At 33.4% G+C, this 18,808-nt stretch overlaps 1 protein-coding gene across 1 annotated transcript in view; it reads left to right on the forward strand.

Annotated features, from left to right (window-relative positions):
* LOC137400843 (tripartite motif-containing protein 59-like) overlaps window positions 1–18,808 on the forward strand; it is a 135,249-nt gene that overhangs the window by 46,137 nt on the left and 70,304 nt on the right. The window contains exons 3-4 of the mRNA XM_068087185.1: window positions 3,682–3,862; window positions 4,659–4,861. Coding sequence (XP_067943286.1) covers window positions 3,682–3,862; window positions 4,659–4,861 — 384 coding nt within the window. The remainder of the gene's footprint in view (window positions 1–3,681; window positions 3,863–4,658; window positions 4,862–18,808) is intronic.

Consider the following 18,808-nt stretch of genomic DNA (forward strand, 5'->3'; position numbering starts at 1 on the left):
AACTGGTCTGTCATAGGTTTACTTAGGTCAACTTATATGGTTTAATTATTATATTAATGCATTGTTGTTAATTAACTGGTCTGTCATAGGTTTACTTAGGTCAACTTATATAGTTTAATTATTATATTAATGCATTGTTGTTGATTAACTGGTCTGTCATAGGTTTACTTAGGTCAACTTATATAGTTTAATTATTATATTAATGCATTGTTGTTGATTAACTGGTCTGTCATAGGTTTACTTAGGTCAACTTATATGGTTTAATTATTATATTAATGCATTGTTGTTAATTAACTGGTCTGTCATAGGTTTACTTAGGTCAACTTATATGGTTTAATTATTATATTAATGCATTGTTGTTAATTAACTGGTCTGTCATAGGTTTACTTAGGTCAACTTATATAGTTTAATTATTATATTAATGCATTGTTGTTAATTAACTGGTCTGTCATAGGTTTACTTAGGTCAACTTATATAGTTTAATTATTATATTAATGCATTGTTGTTAATTAACTGGTCTGTCATAGGTTTACTTAGGTCAACTTATATGGTTTAATTATTATATTAATGCATTGTTGTTAATTAACTGGTCTGTCATAGGTTTACTTAGGTCAACTTATATAGTTTAATTATTATATTAATGCATTGTTGTTGATTAACTGGTCTGTCATAGGTTTACTTAGGTCAACTTATATAGTTTAATTATTATATTAATGCATTGTTGTTGATTAACTGGTCTGTCATAGGTTTACTTAGGTCAACTTATATAGTTTATTTATTATATTAATGCATTGTTGTTAATTAGCTGGTATGTCATAGGTTTACTTAGGTCAACTTATATAGTTTAATTATTATATTAATGCATTGTTGTTAATTAACTGGTCTGTCATAGGTTTACTTAGGTCAACTTATATAGTTTAATTATTATATTAATGCATTGTTGTTGATTAACTGGTCTGTCATAGGTTTACTTTGGTTAACTTATATAGTTTAATTATTATATTAATGCATTGTTGTTGATTAACTGGTCTGTCATAGGTTTACTTAGGTCAACTTATATAGTTTAATTATTATATTAATGCATTGTTGTTGATTAACTGGTCTGTCATAGGTTTATTTAGGTCAACTTATATGGTTTAATTATTATATTAATGCATTGTTGTTAATTAACTGGTCTGTCATAGGTTTACTTAGGTCAACTTATATAGTTTAATTATTATATTAATGCATTGTTGTTGATTAACTGGTCTGTCATAGGTTTACTTAGGTCAACTTATATAGTTTAGTTATTATAATAATGGATTGTTGTTGTTTAACTGGTATGTCATAGGTTTACTTAGGTCAACTTATATAGTTTAGTTATTATAATAATGCATTGTTGTTGTTTAACTGGTATGTCATAGGTTTACTTAGGTCAACTTATATGGTTTAATTATTATATTAATGCATTGTTGTTGATTCACTGGTCTGTCATAGGTTTACTTAGGTCAACTTATATAGTTTAATTATTATATTAATGCATTGTTGTTGATTAACTGGTCTGTCATAGGTTTACTTAGGTCAACTTATATAGTTTAATTATTATATTAATGCATTGTTGTTGATTAACTGGTATGTCATAGGTTTACTTAGGTCAACTTATATGGTTTAATTATTATATTAATGCATTGTTGTTGATTAACTGGTCTGTCATAGGTTTACTTAGGTCAACTTATATGGTTTAATTATTATATTAATACATTGTTGTTGATTATCGGGTCTGTCATAGGTTTACTTAGGTCAACTTATATAGTTTAGTTATTATAATAATGCATTGTTGTTGTTAAACTGGTATCTCATAGGTTTACTTAGGTCAACTTATATGGTTTAATTATTATATTAATACATTGTTGTTGATTAACGGGTCTGTCATAGGTTTACTTAGGTCAACTTATATAGTTTAGTTATTATAATAATGCACTGTTGTTGATTAACTGGTCTGTCATAGGTTTACTTTGGTTAACTTATATGGTTTAATTATTATATTAATGCATTGTTGTTGATTAACTGGTCTGTCATAGGTTTACTTAGGTCAACTTATATAGTTTAATTATTATATTAATGCATTGTTGTTGATTAACTGGTCTGTCATAGGTTTACTTAGGTCAACTTATATGGTTTAATTATTATATTAATGCATTGTTGTTAATTAACTGGTCTGTCATAGGTTTACTTAGGTCAACTTATATAGTTTAATTATTATATTAATGCATTGTTGTTGATTAACTGGTCTGTCATAGGTTTACTTAGGTCAACTTATATGGTTTAATTATTATAATAATGCATTGTTGTTGATTCACTGGTATGTCATAGGTTTACTTAGGTCAACTTATATGGTTTAATTATTATAATAATGCATTGTTGTTGATTCACTGGTATGTCATAGGTTTACTTAGGTCAACTTATATAGTTTAATTATTATATTAATGCATTGTTGTTGATTAACTGGTCTGTCATAGGTTTACTTAGGTCAACTTATATAGTTTAATTATTATAATAATGCATTGTTGTTGATTCACTGGTATGTCATAGGTTTACTTAGGTCAACTTATATGGTTTAATTATTATAATAATGCATTGTTGTTAATTCACTGGTATGTCATAGGTTTACTTAGGTCAACTTATATAGTTTACTTATTATATTAATGCATTGTTGTTGATTAACTGGTCTGTCATAGGTTTACTTAGGTCAACTTATATAGTTTAATTATTATAATAATGCATTGTTGTTGATTCACTGGTATGTCATAGGTTTACTTAGGTCAACTTATATGGTTTAATTATTATATTAATGCATTGTTGTTGATTAACTGGTCTGTCATAGGTTTACTTAGGTCAACTTATATAGTTTAATTATTATATTAATGCATTGTTGTTGATTAACTGGTCTGTCATAGGTTTACTTAGGTCAACTTATATAGTTTAATTATTATATTAATGCATTGTTGTTGATTAACTGGTCTGTCATAGGTTTACTTAGGGCAACTTATATGGTTTAATTATTATATTAATGCATTGTTGTTGATTAACTGGTCTGTCATAGGTTTACTTAGGTCAACTTATATAGTTTAATTATTATATTAATACATTGTTGTTGATTATCGGGTCTGTCATAGGTTTACGTAGGTCAACTCATATGGTTTTAAAAGCTGGAAGCATATTTAGTGCTTTTCAGAATTTGCGAAAGATCAATTTTTTTTAAAAGTGATCAAGGCTCATTTAGAGATCAATCTTTCCTTAGAGAATAGACACTACTTAGACACTGCAAGTTGTTTGGAGAGCAAACCTTTGGAGGTCAAATGCTTCCTAAAAATAAACTGTCACTTGATCAAATGGTTTTAAACAGAACTTTCTTGTGAGATCAAACCTTTTCTATTGATCAAGCCTTCGTATAGATCAAACCTTCTGTAGAGCTTAATCAGCTGCCAAAGATCAAACTGTCATTTGAAAACATTCTTTGAAGATTAAATTTTCACCATTCAAAAGAAAGACTATCATTTAAGAATGTTTCAGCTAATATAGGTTTTGCCACACCTCATTCTAGTATTTCAGGGTTAATTAATGTTTATTGTATATTTTAATGCTGCTTGATTTTGTGTACCGGCCATGGTAGCATTAGTAGTACCAATGTCTTTGCTGAAGGTTCACAATTTCTTGCTTGGCAACAAGCATCTGGACATACCGATATCTACCTACCAATTGCATCCTGGGAGATACAAGAAAGTTATGTGCCAAAAGCATAGAGGAGAGGTGTTCGAAGTTTGTGTTAAGTGTCAACTTAAAACTTGTATAAACTGTGACAGTAAGGAAAGGAAGTGTCAAGGTATGTATGACTGAGCTAGTGTACGATATGAAAGTATAGCAGATCCTAGGTATGGTATAGCTTGTGCAAGTCGTTTAAGTTATGACGGCAAAGAGAGTAAATTCCAAACTAGGCATGTGTAGGCTTTGATATGAAACTTTACTAGAGAGTGTTAAATTTTGAAAGGAAATTTTTATCCAAATTAATGATAAAATGAGTGATAATACTCTAAAGACTGGTTCACACTCGGCGTTGATGCCACAATTATACTTCGGCGATAATAAATGATAACAATCTTCATGCTATCACAAACCCATTCGCATTTGCATCACCAAATACACCATGGCGTAGTGTTCTCATTTTTCTTTTTAAATTTTCGCGAAGAAACTTCTTTGTTTTTGCAAGCTACTATTATAAACAGAAATAAATGATTATGGCCATTTTGACTATTAACTAATAGTTGACGGTTGACTTTGACTATTTCGAATATGGCCGAAATGGTTCACATTGTAAAAGCGGTCGTTGACGCTTGGCGAGATATCAGGAAAGTTTAACAGCTGCAAACTTTCCCCATGTGTCCGCGTTGCTTCATCGATGCCATCAATTTATGAATTCATGGTTCACAGCCTGGAAACAGCCTTGAACAATTCTTTTTTTTAACTAGGACTGCATTATATAGCATTCGGGCGCTGCTGCAATTTGCTTTCATACTTTTGTCATTTCTCTATTTTGAAACCTGTTCCACAAACGCTGAAGCTGTTACTTTATTTTTTTCATGAACTTTTTCCTTTCTTCATTACCCAATGTTTTCTTATAGATGGCTTGACTGATCACACATTCAACTTGTTGAAGACTATAAAAGAGGAGGTGACCGCTCATTTCAATAGCTTACTTGAGTCTGCTAATGAGAAGTTAACAGAGATCTGTAAGACAGATAAACAGATTTGGAAGGTTCTAGATGAGGAAGAGGTTGAGTGTGCTAAGAGAATACAGATTATAGAAAAAGTCCGTGATGAGCAGGTAGTGTGAACTACTGACTGTTTTTTTATGACCAGAGGTACAATTTACATATCAAGTTGTTTTGAATGTGATTTGAAACCAAAACAATCTTTTAGATTATGTTTTGATTTTAGATTGAAATGATCAGAGAGGAATGTGAGAAACTGAAGGAGCGGATCTATGAATACCAGCGAAATCTGACAGATCAAGTAGAGTCATACAACACAGAGTTAATGGCTAAGAAAGAGAGACTGGAGGAGTCATGTACAGAAGTAAGGAAGTGGTTGAGAGAGAGTCATGTGACTGAAAAGGTGGAGCAGAGGCAGCAGATAACTGATGAGCTGGAGATAACACAGATGTAAAGATTGACTGCCCACTTACAAAGACTCCAGCTCTCATACACACTGGTGAGTGAAGTTAGTCAAGTCTTGGTAGGAAAATTAGCCTTGAATCATCATGCATAGCTTTGGAACCTATTCCTAAATGTTTTGGTAGCCCATCTACTTTGGCCCTCGATTGAGTGTGACATTTAGTATAATTTGACATGGTATCTATGCTTCCTTAAAAATCAAAGGTGCATCGGTTTTTTTATTTTAAAATGTGTGAATCCCAATAGATTAGTTCCTAGTTGAAATTGGTTACACAAGACATGGTGTAACCAGCTAAATTTACTAACCTACAATAAATTTGTTAAATTTTAGATTGTCTGTCTCGATTTTGAAGGTAATTTTTGTTAAACTCACTGGTTTACTTTCACTGTTGACAGCAAAACAATCGTGAATGTTGAAGGAAGAAACCCCAACTCACAGTACACTGCACAACATAAATTTAAAATTTAAGAAATCAGACACCACTCTATTCCCCTGTATATTGGGAACACCTGGTTTAGCTACTTTTTATTGCCTATGTATCTATATTTGGTAAGGGCTCTTCGGTAAAACCTGAAGTGTTTGTCGCAAACTAGTGCTACGAGAAGTTTTACATTGAGCCTTTTATTGGCCTTTCAATTCACGTGAGAACATCATGTATCAAAACAATAACCAAATGGATTGATTACGTCAGAGAAATAAACTGATTTCGATCTACGGCTGCAATTAACTGTTCGTTTTTGAACTTTTAAGAGCTTGTAATCACATTTCTACATATTTTGCACGTAACAACACAGCAGCGTAAGACATGGTGAACCTTTTGATATCAAATAACTGTTATGTGAATTTTGTTGCAAGTCAACCTTTAAGCTATGTGCATGTTGTCAAAAAATTGCCTTTTCTTCCTGTTTAGGAAAGATTGAGGATCGGAAGTGAGAATTATCGGATAATTTCGGTTATTTTTTAATAACTTAACAAGTCTAGTAGTTTCCAATTACTAGTTCCTAAGTTTCTGAACTTGTGACAAGCTCTATAATAGGTCAACTAAGCTTGGCACAACTTTACTGTAGGAATAATAATATATCAAGTTATCAACATTTTCATACTACTAAAGTGTATGACTCTTCATACTGATTCATTTATCCTGAATCTTACTAGTGACTTTGTGCAAATCTATCACTCAGTCTTAAGCCTGTGTATCAGTTGGTTGGTGTTTGATGAAAATAAAAACAAAGGGTTTATTTGTAACAATGACTCATTTTATCATGATGCTATAATTGACTTTTTCAGGGAAACATCTTGTTCAACTGCCAAAGTTAGTTGCTACCCCCACATCACTGACTTTAATATCTGAACACTCTACTAATAGTAGATGTTACTCAGCTGCTTATGTTGGAAATGACAAACTTCTTTTGGGATGTACTGATGGAGTGAGATGCCTGAATAAAGGTTGTTCGGAGGTGATCAAGTGTGCAACCAAAGCTTCAAGCCGAGAGGTTACATCTGTTTTAGTATATAACAACAACATTTATGTTCTGGAGCGTAATGGAAATAAAAGAACTGTTTATTGCTGTCTGTCTGATGTTAGCCAGAAAGAAAAGTTGTTTTCCTTCAGCTGTCCTGATGATTCAGAAGCATTAGCTGCTGTTTGTAAAGACTACTTGGTTGCTACTAAACCCGATGGAGAAAAAATAGTACTCTACAACTTCTCTACTAAATCAAAAATACTTCTAACCCCTAGTATATGTCCATTTGATCTGCACTTTCTACCAGACGGAGATCTGCTTGCTTCCAGCACAGATTCTGATTCTTTAGTTAGGTACAAAGTAGCAGATAACCAGCTTATCACCATCTGGACTTGTGATGGACTGGAGGAAGCCAGTTCTGTCACTACTGATGTTGATGGATTAATTTATGTTTGTGCTGATGAAAGAAAAATGATCTTCATCATCTCTCCTGCAGGTTCGTTTCATAACCACAGTTCAACTTGTATACAATACATGCACTTGTGAAACACTATCCGAAATACTTGATTAGGCTTTATTACAAATAAATTTAAACATTTATTTATCTTCATTACACCTTACTCTTGAATATCAAAAAATGTCTTGGTAGGTGAGAGGCTGAAGGAGATTAGTAATGATAATCTACCGGACTTCTGTGGACAACTAAGTATAAGAGGAAACGATGAACTGGCAGTACCTACATGGGGAAGTGACTCTGTGTGTCTGTTTAAGATTAACTACGAGTAGCTCACCATATATTGGTCAGCATAACTCTATGGAATTATAGAAACACTTCACCATTATCTTGACACGCTCATTCAGATGATTCAATTATATCACAAAGGCAAAGGAAATTTTGACTGACTGCAAACTTCTGCTGGTCGAGTGATTCATTTATGTACATGAAACCAACTAAAATATATTACTGTGAGCTGATTGGCTCTGTTACTGGACGATGTCAGCTTAGACGACTGGAGAACTTAAAGTTCATTATACCCATCCTAATTGTGCATATTCGTGGGAAATATAGATTGAATGAAAAATGTCTTTTGTTTTGTACTCCTTAATCATAGTTAGATATGAGAAAGCTGCATCAAGTTTATTAATTGAACTCACTGTTATATATCATACATATTTGTATTACTTCAATATAATAATTAGTAAACATTTAGATACTTGTTATAAATTCTTGCTGTTTCGCTTGCTATATTTGCACTCAATATGCATGCTATTTGCGTATATTTCACTCATATATCTGCAACATGAGTGGTTATATAAAATGGTGCAATTGACAGGATAGTCACTGGGGGGATTGTTATTGCGCACTGTGCTTTTGTGACTCGTACAGTGCTATTGTTATTGGTGCAGGGCTATCACGCTTGGTGAAGTGTTATCAACATTTTCATACTACTAAAGTGTATGACTCTTCATACTGATTCATTTATCCTGAGTCTTACTAGTGACTTTGTGCAAAGCTATCACTCAGTCTTAAGCCAATGTACTAAATGGTTGGCGTTTAATGAAAATAAAAACGAAAGATTTATTTGTAACAATGACTCATTCTATCATGATGCTATAATTGACTTTTACAGGGAAACATCCTGTTCAACTGCCAAGGTTAGTTGCTACTCCTTCATCACTGACTCTTATGTCTGAACACTCTAGTAATGGTAGTTGTTACTCTGCTGCTTATGTGGGAAATGACAAACTTTTTTGGGATGTACTGATGGAGTGAAATGCCTGAATAAAGGTTCTTCTGAGGTGATCAAGCTTGCGACTAAAGTTCCAAGTCGAGAGGTTACTTCTGTTCTGGCATATAACAACAACATTTATGTTCTGGAGCGTAATGGAAATAAAAGAACTGTTTATTGCTGTCTGTCTGATGTTAGCCAGAGAAAAAAGTTGTTTTCCTTTAGCTATCCCGATGAGTCAGAAGCATTAGCTGCTGTTAGTAAAGACTACTTGGTTGCTACTAAACTCGATGAAGAAAAAATAGTACTCTACAACTTCTCTACTAAATCAAAAATACTTCTAACCCCTAGTATATGTCCATTTGATCTGCACTTTCTACCAGACGGAGACCTGCTTGCAACCAGCTCGGATTCAGATTTTCTGATTAGATACAAAATAGCAGATGACCAGCTTATCACCATCTGGACTTGTGATGGACTGGATGAGGCCAGTTCTGTCACCTCTGATGGGAATGGATTAATTTATGTTTGTACTGACACAAGAAAAGTGATCTACATCATCTCTCCTGAAGGTTCGTTTCATAAACACAGTTCAACTTGTATACACTACATACACTTGTAAAATGCTATCGAACATACTTGGTTAAAATTTATTACAAATAAATTTTAACATTTATCTTCATTACACAGTCTAATATACAGAATATTTGTTGGTAGGTGAGAAACTGAAGGATATTAGTAATGATAATCTACCAGATTTCTGTGGACAAATAAGTATAAGAGGAAGAGATGAGCTGGCAGTAACTACATGTGAAAGTGGCTCTGTGGTTCTGTTCAAGATTATCTTCTAGTAGGTCACCATGTATTGGTCAGCATAACGTCATGGGATTATAAAAACACTTCATCATCATTTTTACGTGATCATTCAGTCGATTCAATTATATCACAAAGGCAAAGGAAATATGTGACTGACTGCAAACTTGTTCTGGTCGAGTGATTCATTTTTTTACTTGAAACCAACTAAATTATATTACTGTGAGCTGATTGGCTCTGTTAGTGGACTATGTCAGCTTAGACGACTGGAGAACTAAGTTCATTATATACATTCTAATTGTGCATATTTGTGGGAAACAGATTGCACGATTAATATATTTTTTGGTACTCCTTAATCATAGTTAAATAAGAGAAAACTACATCAAGTTTATTAATTGAACTCACTATTATATATATATATATCATGTATATTTATATTACGTTAATATGATCAATAGTAAACATTTAGATACTTGCTATAAATTTTTGTTGTTTCATTTGCTATATTTGCGCTTTATTTGCATGATATTTGCATATATATATTGCACTCATATATCTGCACCATGAGTGTTTATATAACATGGTGCAGCGGACGGGATAGTTACTGCGGGATAGTTATTCCACTCAGTAAAGTGTGCTATTGTGACCCATACAGTGCTATTGTAATTAGTGCAGTGCTATCATGCTTGGTAAAGTGTTTTTGAGCTTTGTGTGATGTTTAGGTGCTCTAGTGCATTTTACAGGTACTGATACGTCTTGATCATTGTTTAACTTGTGCTGTAGTGTAACTAACACTTCTGTAGCGCTGGTAACATCCGTGTGGCAAAGGGTGTGTTTTTGGGTGGCGATATGACGTTTATTCTCAATGATTTTCCTTCATTGTGATTGGATAGTGGCGATGTTAATGGTTTTTCGAAAACCAGCTTGTCAGTTTTGAAAGGGTTTTTGAATGGTGGTGTTGAAGATGATGCTTGGTAAGGGCGAGGAGTGAATAATAAGTTCAGTGCTTGTATAAAACTTCTCGCCTTGCCACATGCAATAAGTAATGATGCCAGAAATGTGTTCAGCTCTGTTGGCCTTGAAATGCAACATTTAAGCTCCACTGGTGCTGAAGCTATGGCTCATTTGGTTAGAGTTAGCAGTGTTGAAGAATTGATATGTGTTAAAACTATGAGGTTTGTTACGGTTTTACAAACGGTGGGTGAACATAAATGCAATGCTTGCTAAGAGTTAAAAAGCTCACTGGGAAGGCAAATTTTTGTAAAAATTATTATGTCAGGAGAGATTTTGCTTTTGTTATTGATATGAATAGCGTGAAGGATGGCTCATTGCATAGACAAGTAATGCAACAGCTGAATTGGGATTAGAAAGAATTAACGGATATCTTTACTGCTAAGAACCCTATGAAAGAATCTGGTGCTATATTAGAAGGTACTAAAACTAAAAGTTAGTAGTCCCAATGTTTTAGAAGTAGCGGCCATTGTTTCTAGTTAATATAAAAATAAAACTAAATTTGCTCATCATTACACCAGTGAAGGCCCAGAAGTTCATAGAAGTTCGCGAAAAGGACTTAAAGGTTGACTTGCGACAAAATTCACATTACAGTTATTTGATATCAAAAGATTCACCATGTCTTACTCTGTTGCATTGTAGGTGCAAATGTGTGGAAAAGTGATTACAAGCTCTTAAAAGCTTAAAAACGAAAAGCTGCTGTAGATTGGAATCTATTTATTTCTCTGACGTAGCCATGAAATTTGGTTATTGTCTTGTCACGTGATGTTCTCACGTGAATTGAAAAGCCAATAAAAAGCTCAATATAAACTTATCGTAGCACTAGTTTATGACAAACATTTCGGGTTTTACCGAAGACCCCGTATCAAATATAGATGCTCGCTACTTTACAGTTTTGTTTTGGCCTGGTCTAAGCGGCAAGTCGTAATGTGATCATGTGAACCAATACTTCGCAAATAATTTTTGCAGCACTTTTTGATTATCACAGCTGACCAACAGGCTCGTCATCATTATCAGGCAATGATATGTACTCTTTCGAGGTAAGGCTAAAAAATTAAATGAGTTTTTACGGTAAGTTATAAGATATCACTGTTAAAAGTGACAGCATTACAATGACGATAAAACAGACGCATAAGAAAAATAGACATGGTTTTATTGAATGCGTGAAGTATATTTGTGAAAATATTTTGCCAATTAAGGTTACATGAAAGTGTAAACAGAAACCATCCTGTAACAACTACATCACATTTGAGCCATTTTGGAATGAGAATCCAAACTACGACGGTCTCGTGTGGCTGCGATTAACTATTCGTTTTTTAGTTTTTAGCTTTTAAGAGCATGTAATCACATTTCCACATATTTGGCACTTACAACACAACAGAGTAAGACATGGTGAATCTTTTGATATCAAATAACTGTAATGTGAATTTTATTGCAAGTCAACCTTTAAGGACTATTACGATAATTGGTCTAACAATAACTATCCCAGAGTGGGATGTAGAACATCAGGTTGTGAGTCTACTAGATATGAATGTACATGTAGGAGCTGATATAGAAACACTAGTCGGCCTTCTAAGGGTTCTTGTGCTGATAAAAGTAATTGGAATTTTAGGTATAAGGGTGAGCTTTCACCTAAGAGTAATGATAAATGGGTAGTGGTAATCGGGAGCACTGGCTTCACGATTGTCCTGGTAGGTACTTTGTATGCACTAGAAAAAGTCATGCCAGTATTGATTGTAACGAGAGTAATTTTGGGCATTTCAGAAAGCAGTATTTAAACAGCTGTCACTACAATAGAAGTAGCAGTGGAGATAATAATACAAGTATGGGTAAAATTTTAGACAAAATAGACGGTTACGCATGCTCCTATCACCTTAGTAGAAGTGTGAAGTTATCTTCAGCTGATCCTAAATGGCTAGATGATAAGATAGTACAGACTTTAAAGATGTGGTTGCGTCAAAAAGGTCGATTAATACCAAGAAAACCATTGGTCGAAGACCAATAAAAGGCTGAAAAATCAGCTACAATTTGCTGTCATTGTTGTCTTTGCAGACTAACCATGTTCGGAGATATATGCGTTTGAACGAGGCTGTCTTGTAAAAAGCTCAGATTCCAGCAGGTGCTTCATTTGTGGCGTAACGAGTCATACATCTGAAAAGAGTCCACAAGCAATAAATATAAGATCGCTTTATTAGCCAATCATCAGCACGAAATTTTTATATAGGTCATATAAATGTTATCACTCGTAAAACGCATTGTCTGTGATCTCAAATTTAGGGATTTTACCCTATTATTAGATCGCATCGACATCGATATTTACTAAATTAATTAACATCGTTACTTCATTGAATTACTCGATCGACACGTTTTATTGACGAACAACATAATTGTAAAAATTACTGTAAAATTACTGCGAAGGTGACTTTGAGTTTTCTGAGCATCAGTTGGTTAAAGTTTGGGACAGACAGCTTATAGTTAGAGCTAACAGGCGTCAGCAGCGTTATGCTACAGAGGAAAATAGGAGAATGGAAGTAAATTTATCTTTTACTTTGAGTTTCCTATAGATATACTGTTGTGTTTACATTCAGATTATATTTCCATGTTTGAGGCTATAATGTAATTTCTTGTGCACGCGTGTGAGATACGGATGCACAGTGAGATCTTGACAGCTTCTTTTTAATCCATAACATCTAGCAATACAATGGCTTAGATTGATGAATATACTAAAGTAAATAATTTTAGTACTCATGAATACATTTATTAGTTAATAGAATTAAATTTTTGCTATCACCAATCATCGTTTTATAATTTTTATCGTTTCACCCAGCTCTATTTGCTTCAAATTTTCTTTGGCAGTTTTAGCTAATAAATTAGATTTATGATTAGACTAGATGTTCATTTCTCACTTGTAGAAAGTCAGGAAAATTGATTGATCAACGCACATCTTTAACTTCCAGAACCAAGGCTTCAAATCGTTGGCTTGGCGTACTTATGCTTTTGTTAAACATTTATTAATTTTTGAAATTACACTCACAATCTATCTACATTGTAACTCCCAACTTGAAAGCATTCAGCAGATACGCGTTAGAATGACATAGCTATGAATTACATATATTTATTGCAATTGTTTTATTGATTACAGGATTTTCACGTGGTCTCACCAGCGAAGCAGGTTTGTCAGTGTGGAAACTGCCATAAATGGGAAAGAGAGACTTGAATGTGTGCTGCATAAATCATGATATGTTTTGTGTGAGTTTGCTGCAGTAGATTTATTTCTCCTATTGTATGAGCTGAAACTATGTGAGTGGCAGCGATTTGGATAGATATTTTTAATGAAAGCTTTATGCTGAGATGAAAACTTTTTGTTTTGTGATAGATATATTATAAAATAATATTGCTGAAGATAATACAAAACATGATTTGCAGAGCGTGGAATACATCATAGCCCTGTTGACACCTGTGCTGAACTCTTGTCTGATAGATAGATTGATGAAGTGTAATCAGAGCTGTATGGACAGGTACTTTTGCATAGCTCGACCATTCTTTTAATACTTAAATCAACTAATCAAATGTGACCAGTGAATTTTTTTCTACAAATTGATACCAATAATGACTCGATAACGTTGACAGTTGATTAAACGATGTATATGACTTTTAGGAATGTAGTTAGTTTTGCCACATATTTTTTTCAAAGGCGCAGCTTGCTTATTTTCCTTAGCAAGAAACTAGTTTTCGGGGTGAATAGCGATGGAACTGTGCCGATACAAAGACCTTATTCTACATAGTTTGCTTGACATAATTACCATAGACTGGTAGAATTGGTAGTCAGTACTAAGATGTTTACACAGCATCTAGAGGAAGCTAATATGACAAGTTTTTAATTTCCCTTGTTTGAGGCGTTTGAGACATTGATAATGTATCTGTAGCTGGATTAAAAATTTTATTCTAGCCAACATGAGCAAATACAAAATAAAATATATACCAATAGAGCCGTGTAGGACTAGACTTTTATTGCAATAGCTGATGTGAATACACAAGATAGAGACAGGTTGTATCATGCGTTACATCAATTTGGGCAAGTCTGGGCATTTTTTTTGGCTTGAGAATTTTTACCGCGATCATTTTTTCGATTTTAATTTAATTAAGAGACACTGGGCAAAAATGCATGATGTCAGTATGCAGTTTCTGCTGTAAGGTAAAGCACCTGATGTCTAGCTGTAAAGCAGGTAGAGCAGCCTTTACCCAAAAAAAATGAAGTAGGCTAGAAGACATAAGGGGTACTGCCCGTCCCAAAGAGGCTGCTTTAAAGGCAAAGGTGCCTGCTTGTGGCCCCAGCTACGCAGTAGCACCTACAAAGAGCACCAAGGTCCTCTTTGCTGCTACTGCGTAGATACATTACGCATCTACGATATCGATGTATGTACAGATACTGTATGTATCTGCGTAGATATGTAACACTATATATATATAGTGTTATGTATCTATGCAGATACATAGATGCGTAGTGTATGTATTTACGCACATATATCTACACACATATCTACACACATATCTACATATATATGTAGTTTAAATGCACATTACAAGATAACTCTTCACTGCTAAACAAAATAAACTAACATGAATGTGTAGCTGAAGTTATTTAGAACAAAAAAAATTGAATAATGCTTTTAATCAAAGCTTTTATATATTTACAGAGTTAGTAACCACAGCATTACATAGCTGTCTCCTATAGATATATTATAATGTTCTGTAAATAAATGACTTTATTTGTTTTATATTTTCTGTAAATATGCTACAATTAGTCTGTTTACACTTGCTGCAGCTTATACAGTTATATTGATCCACCACTAGGATTATTACAATAAACTGTCCGTTTTCTCAGACGATAAACTTGTCAATAACTAAAAACTTCCTTTACTAATTTGCAATGGCCTCTCTGATGTTAACAACTAAACAAAGCTAACCATGCATTACCACAAAGCACTATATAAAACCTTCCATCAGTAGTCTACTGCACTAATGCTTTCACTGAATTATTTTACTTACAAATATGATTATGTATAGAGGTGATACAAGTAAGCAAATATACAAAATATGATATATGCTAACACAGTCAATCTGCAAACAACTTTATTATAACTTGTATGCATGGGGTCATATAGGTTAACATAGTCAAGCTGTAAATAACTTTCCTATACCAGTATACTTGAGGTTGTATAGACTAACACAATTTAGCTGTAAATATCTCTATTATAGCCTGTACACGTGAGATTAAATAAGCTAGCACGGACAAGCTGTAAACATCTTAGTTATAAATGTAAGCATGAGGTTATATAGACTCACACATTCAAGCTATAAATAACTCTATTACAATCTGTGACATGTGAGGTTACATAGGCTAACACAATCAAGCTATAGATAATTCTATTATAATTTCTAAACATGAGATTATATAGGCTAAGACAATCAAGCTATAGGTAACTCTATTATAATCTCTACACATGAGCTTATATAGGCTAAGACAATCAAGCTACATATAGATAACTTTAAAATAATCTCTACACATGAAATTATATAAGCTAAAACAATCAAGCTACATATAGATAACTCTATTATAACTGTACACATCAGGTTATTCAGACTGGCAAGTAAGTCAATATGTTAAAACAGAGCATAACGAGTTTATTATTTTTATAACTAAATCAAACTTATTGTTGTATTATGGGATTTGTTAGGCTCAGGCTATATGGGTGTCTGAGCTCAAGGCAGTACAGGTGATCTTGGTAATTACAGTGAGTAGATACATGTAAAGCTGGATGAAGCTAGTGGGTAAAGCTAGTAGATTAGGTAGTATAAAGCAGTATTGGAAGGATATAAGAACGGGTAGGAAAGACAGAACTTTTTCTTCTTCGCATCAATACATGTAAGTGTACACATTTATACAACAATTATAATCTCTACGCATGAGATTATATAAGCTAAGACAATCAAGCTACATATAGATAACTTTATTATAACTGTACACATCAGGTTATCCAGACTGGCAAGTAAGTCAATATTTTAAAACAGAGCGTAACAAGTTTATTATTTTTATAACTAAATCAAACTGGTTTGTAACTGCTATTCCTGTATTCTCCTTAATCCAGAGTTATTCCCACCTTGGTGGCTGCGCCAGATCACTTTAGCATTTTCTCTGCTTGTCTTACGGTCAGCTTTTTGATTGGCTGACTCTTAGCTTTGTCGGCTTTATATTGGCTTTGATGGCTCCAACGCTAAGTAATTAATAGCCTTCATAGCTCACAAGAGAGTCGAGTATCAGACTACATTGAAGTAAGTTTATCAGTTATTTCGTAGAGTTATTGAGTTTTTAATTATCTATTTGGATATGTAAGTTAATTGTTATACAACATTGCAAGAGTGTATTATGTAACATTAGTATCTTTAGTAAGACATTAATAAATTGGCTGCCCTTACAAGTTAAAGAACGATATATTGGTTAAGAGCTGATTTCTAGCAAGCCAACACTGAGTAAGCTTATCTCAGCTTATCACACAGGTGGAACAAGGCTAAATTTTTAAACAATGTTTTTTAGAATGAATACAGTTTTTGGTTGTTCATATCATTGAGTTGCTAAAGAAACTCAATTGCATCACTAATTTTTACTAGATAAATATTTCAGCCCCTAGTAAAAGAATGTGAAGCACTTTTTATGGGTACTTTCTGTGACATTTTGACACTTATGTTATATTTAATAGTTACAAAAAACTGCAAAATTCGTACATCAAACGCTAGTGATGAGATGGAACTAGTCTTATCCAAATAAATATCTTCTCATTTTGTCACCAAGTTTAGCTTTATGGTCTGCTCATCTGTCTGCTCAGCACAGTTCAATATACAGATACTGTTAGCCTTTGTATATGCAGTGTAGCTCAACTCAGTTTAATTATACAGACACTGTTAGCCTTTGTATATACAGTGTAGCTCAACTCACTTCAATATACAGACACTATTAGCCTTTGTATATACAGTGCAGCTCAACTCGGTTCAATATACAGACACGGTTATCCTTTGTATATACAGTGTAGCTCAGCACAGTTCAATATACAGACACTGTTAGCCTTTGTATATACAGTGTAGCTCAACTCAGTTTAATATACAGACACTGTTGGCCTTTGTATATACAGTGTAGCTCAGCACAGTTCAATATACAGACACTGTCAGCCTTTGTATATAGCCTACAGTGTAGCAAAACTCAGTTTAATATACAGACACTGTTAGCCTTTGTATATACAGTGTAGCTCAACACAGTTCAATATACAGACACAGCTAGCCTTTGTATATACAGTGTAGCTCAACTCAGTTCAATATACAGACACTGTTAGCCTTTGTATATAACTTGTATACTGGATAAGACTAATTATTACAAGACTATCTCACTCAAATGCCGTCACTTCTGATGTGCTCAGAATTTTTGACATACTGAAACTGACATTTGTTTTGGTAGCCTAAACCAAAATGATTCAATAATTTCTTATTACAATATAATCTTAACAGGTACAATGACATTTCTTTTTCTTGACAAGATTTTTTGTGTATAAAACTGCTAAAGCTCTGAGTAAAGAAGCCTTAGTTCTCCAAAACACTCTTAAGCCTACTACAACACACTAGGACTAATAGGATAGAAACAATTTAGCTGTAAAATATCGGCTATGTTATAGGTGAACAGCTTTATAACGAGTCCAATTCATAAAGCTCTATTACACTTTATTGTCAAGTCCTTGTTTTCATCAAGCTGTTGACACATATTCTGTGATTGTACCTGCATTATCTCTACCGATATTGGAGTTCCATTTGCAGTTCTTTGTTGGGCATGTCAACATGGCTTGGTCAAAAGATGTTTTCCTGCTCTTTTGGCTTTATTTGTTTTTTGTTGTTGTGAGTTTCACTTCTTCAAACTGAGTTATTGCTTGTTATATTTGTACTTCATCTTTTATCCATTTCCATAAAGTAGATTCATCGATTCCCAAGTCTCCAGACATTTTTGACGGTTTCATTTAAGATTTTAGCACATCATAAACTTTTTTTACTGCCTATGCTTTTCTTTATTTTTCTGGAAATTAATTTTCTCTGACTGCGTTATCTTTGGTTCCGTGATATACCTGTGTAGTTTTTAATGTGACAAAAAGAAATTTCCATACTAATCAATTTATATTTTCTCTTAATTTTTTTAAGATTTTCTGATTTTTTGATAAACTTTTGATTTACTGGAATAAGCAACGCATGATACATCATATCATTTTATGTTTTGAGTTGATTTCAAGCTGTGAGTGTACCAGCTGCACCTGAGTTCTACTTCTTTGCAACAATAGGACAGTCTAGCATCAACACTCTATAACCATCCCTAGTATACACAACACTAGATACACTATTATTGTCTGATTAAACCCAAGTGATGACTATACTAGTCAGTAACGTTTAGCGCTACTCGCTCAATTAGCATTGTTACATGAATAGGAGAACTTTAGCTGACAATGTTATGCTGTGCACATGAATATATTAACAACCTTACATAAGCTG

The sequence above is a fragment of the Watersipora subatra genome, chromosome 7, assembly GCF_963576615.1.
Source record: "Watersipora subatra chromosome 7, tzWatSuba1.1, whole genome shotgun sequence".
Taxonomy (NCBI): domain Eukaryota; kingdom Metazoa; phylum Bryozoa; class Gymnolaemata; order Cheilostomatida; family Watersiporidae; genus Watersipora; species Watersipora subatra.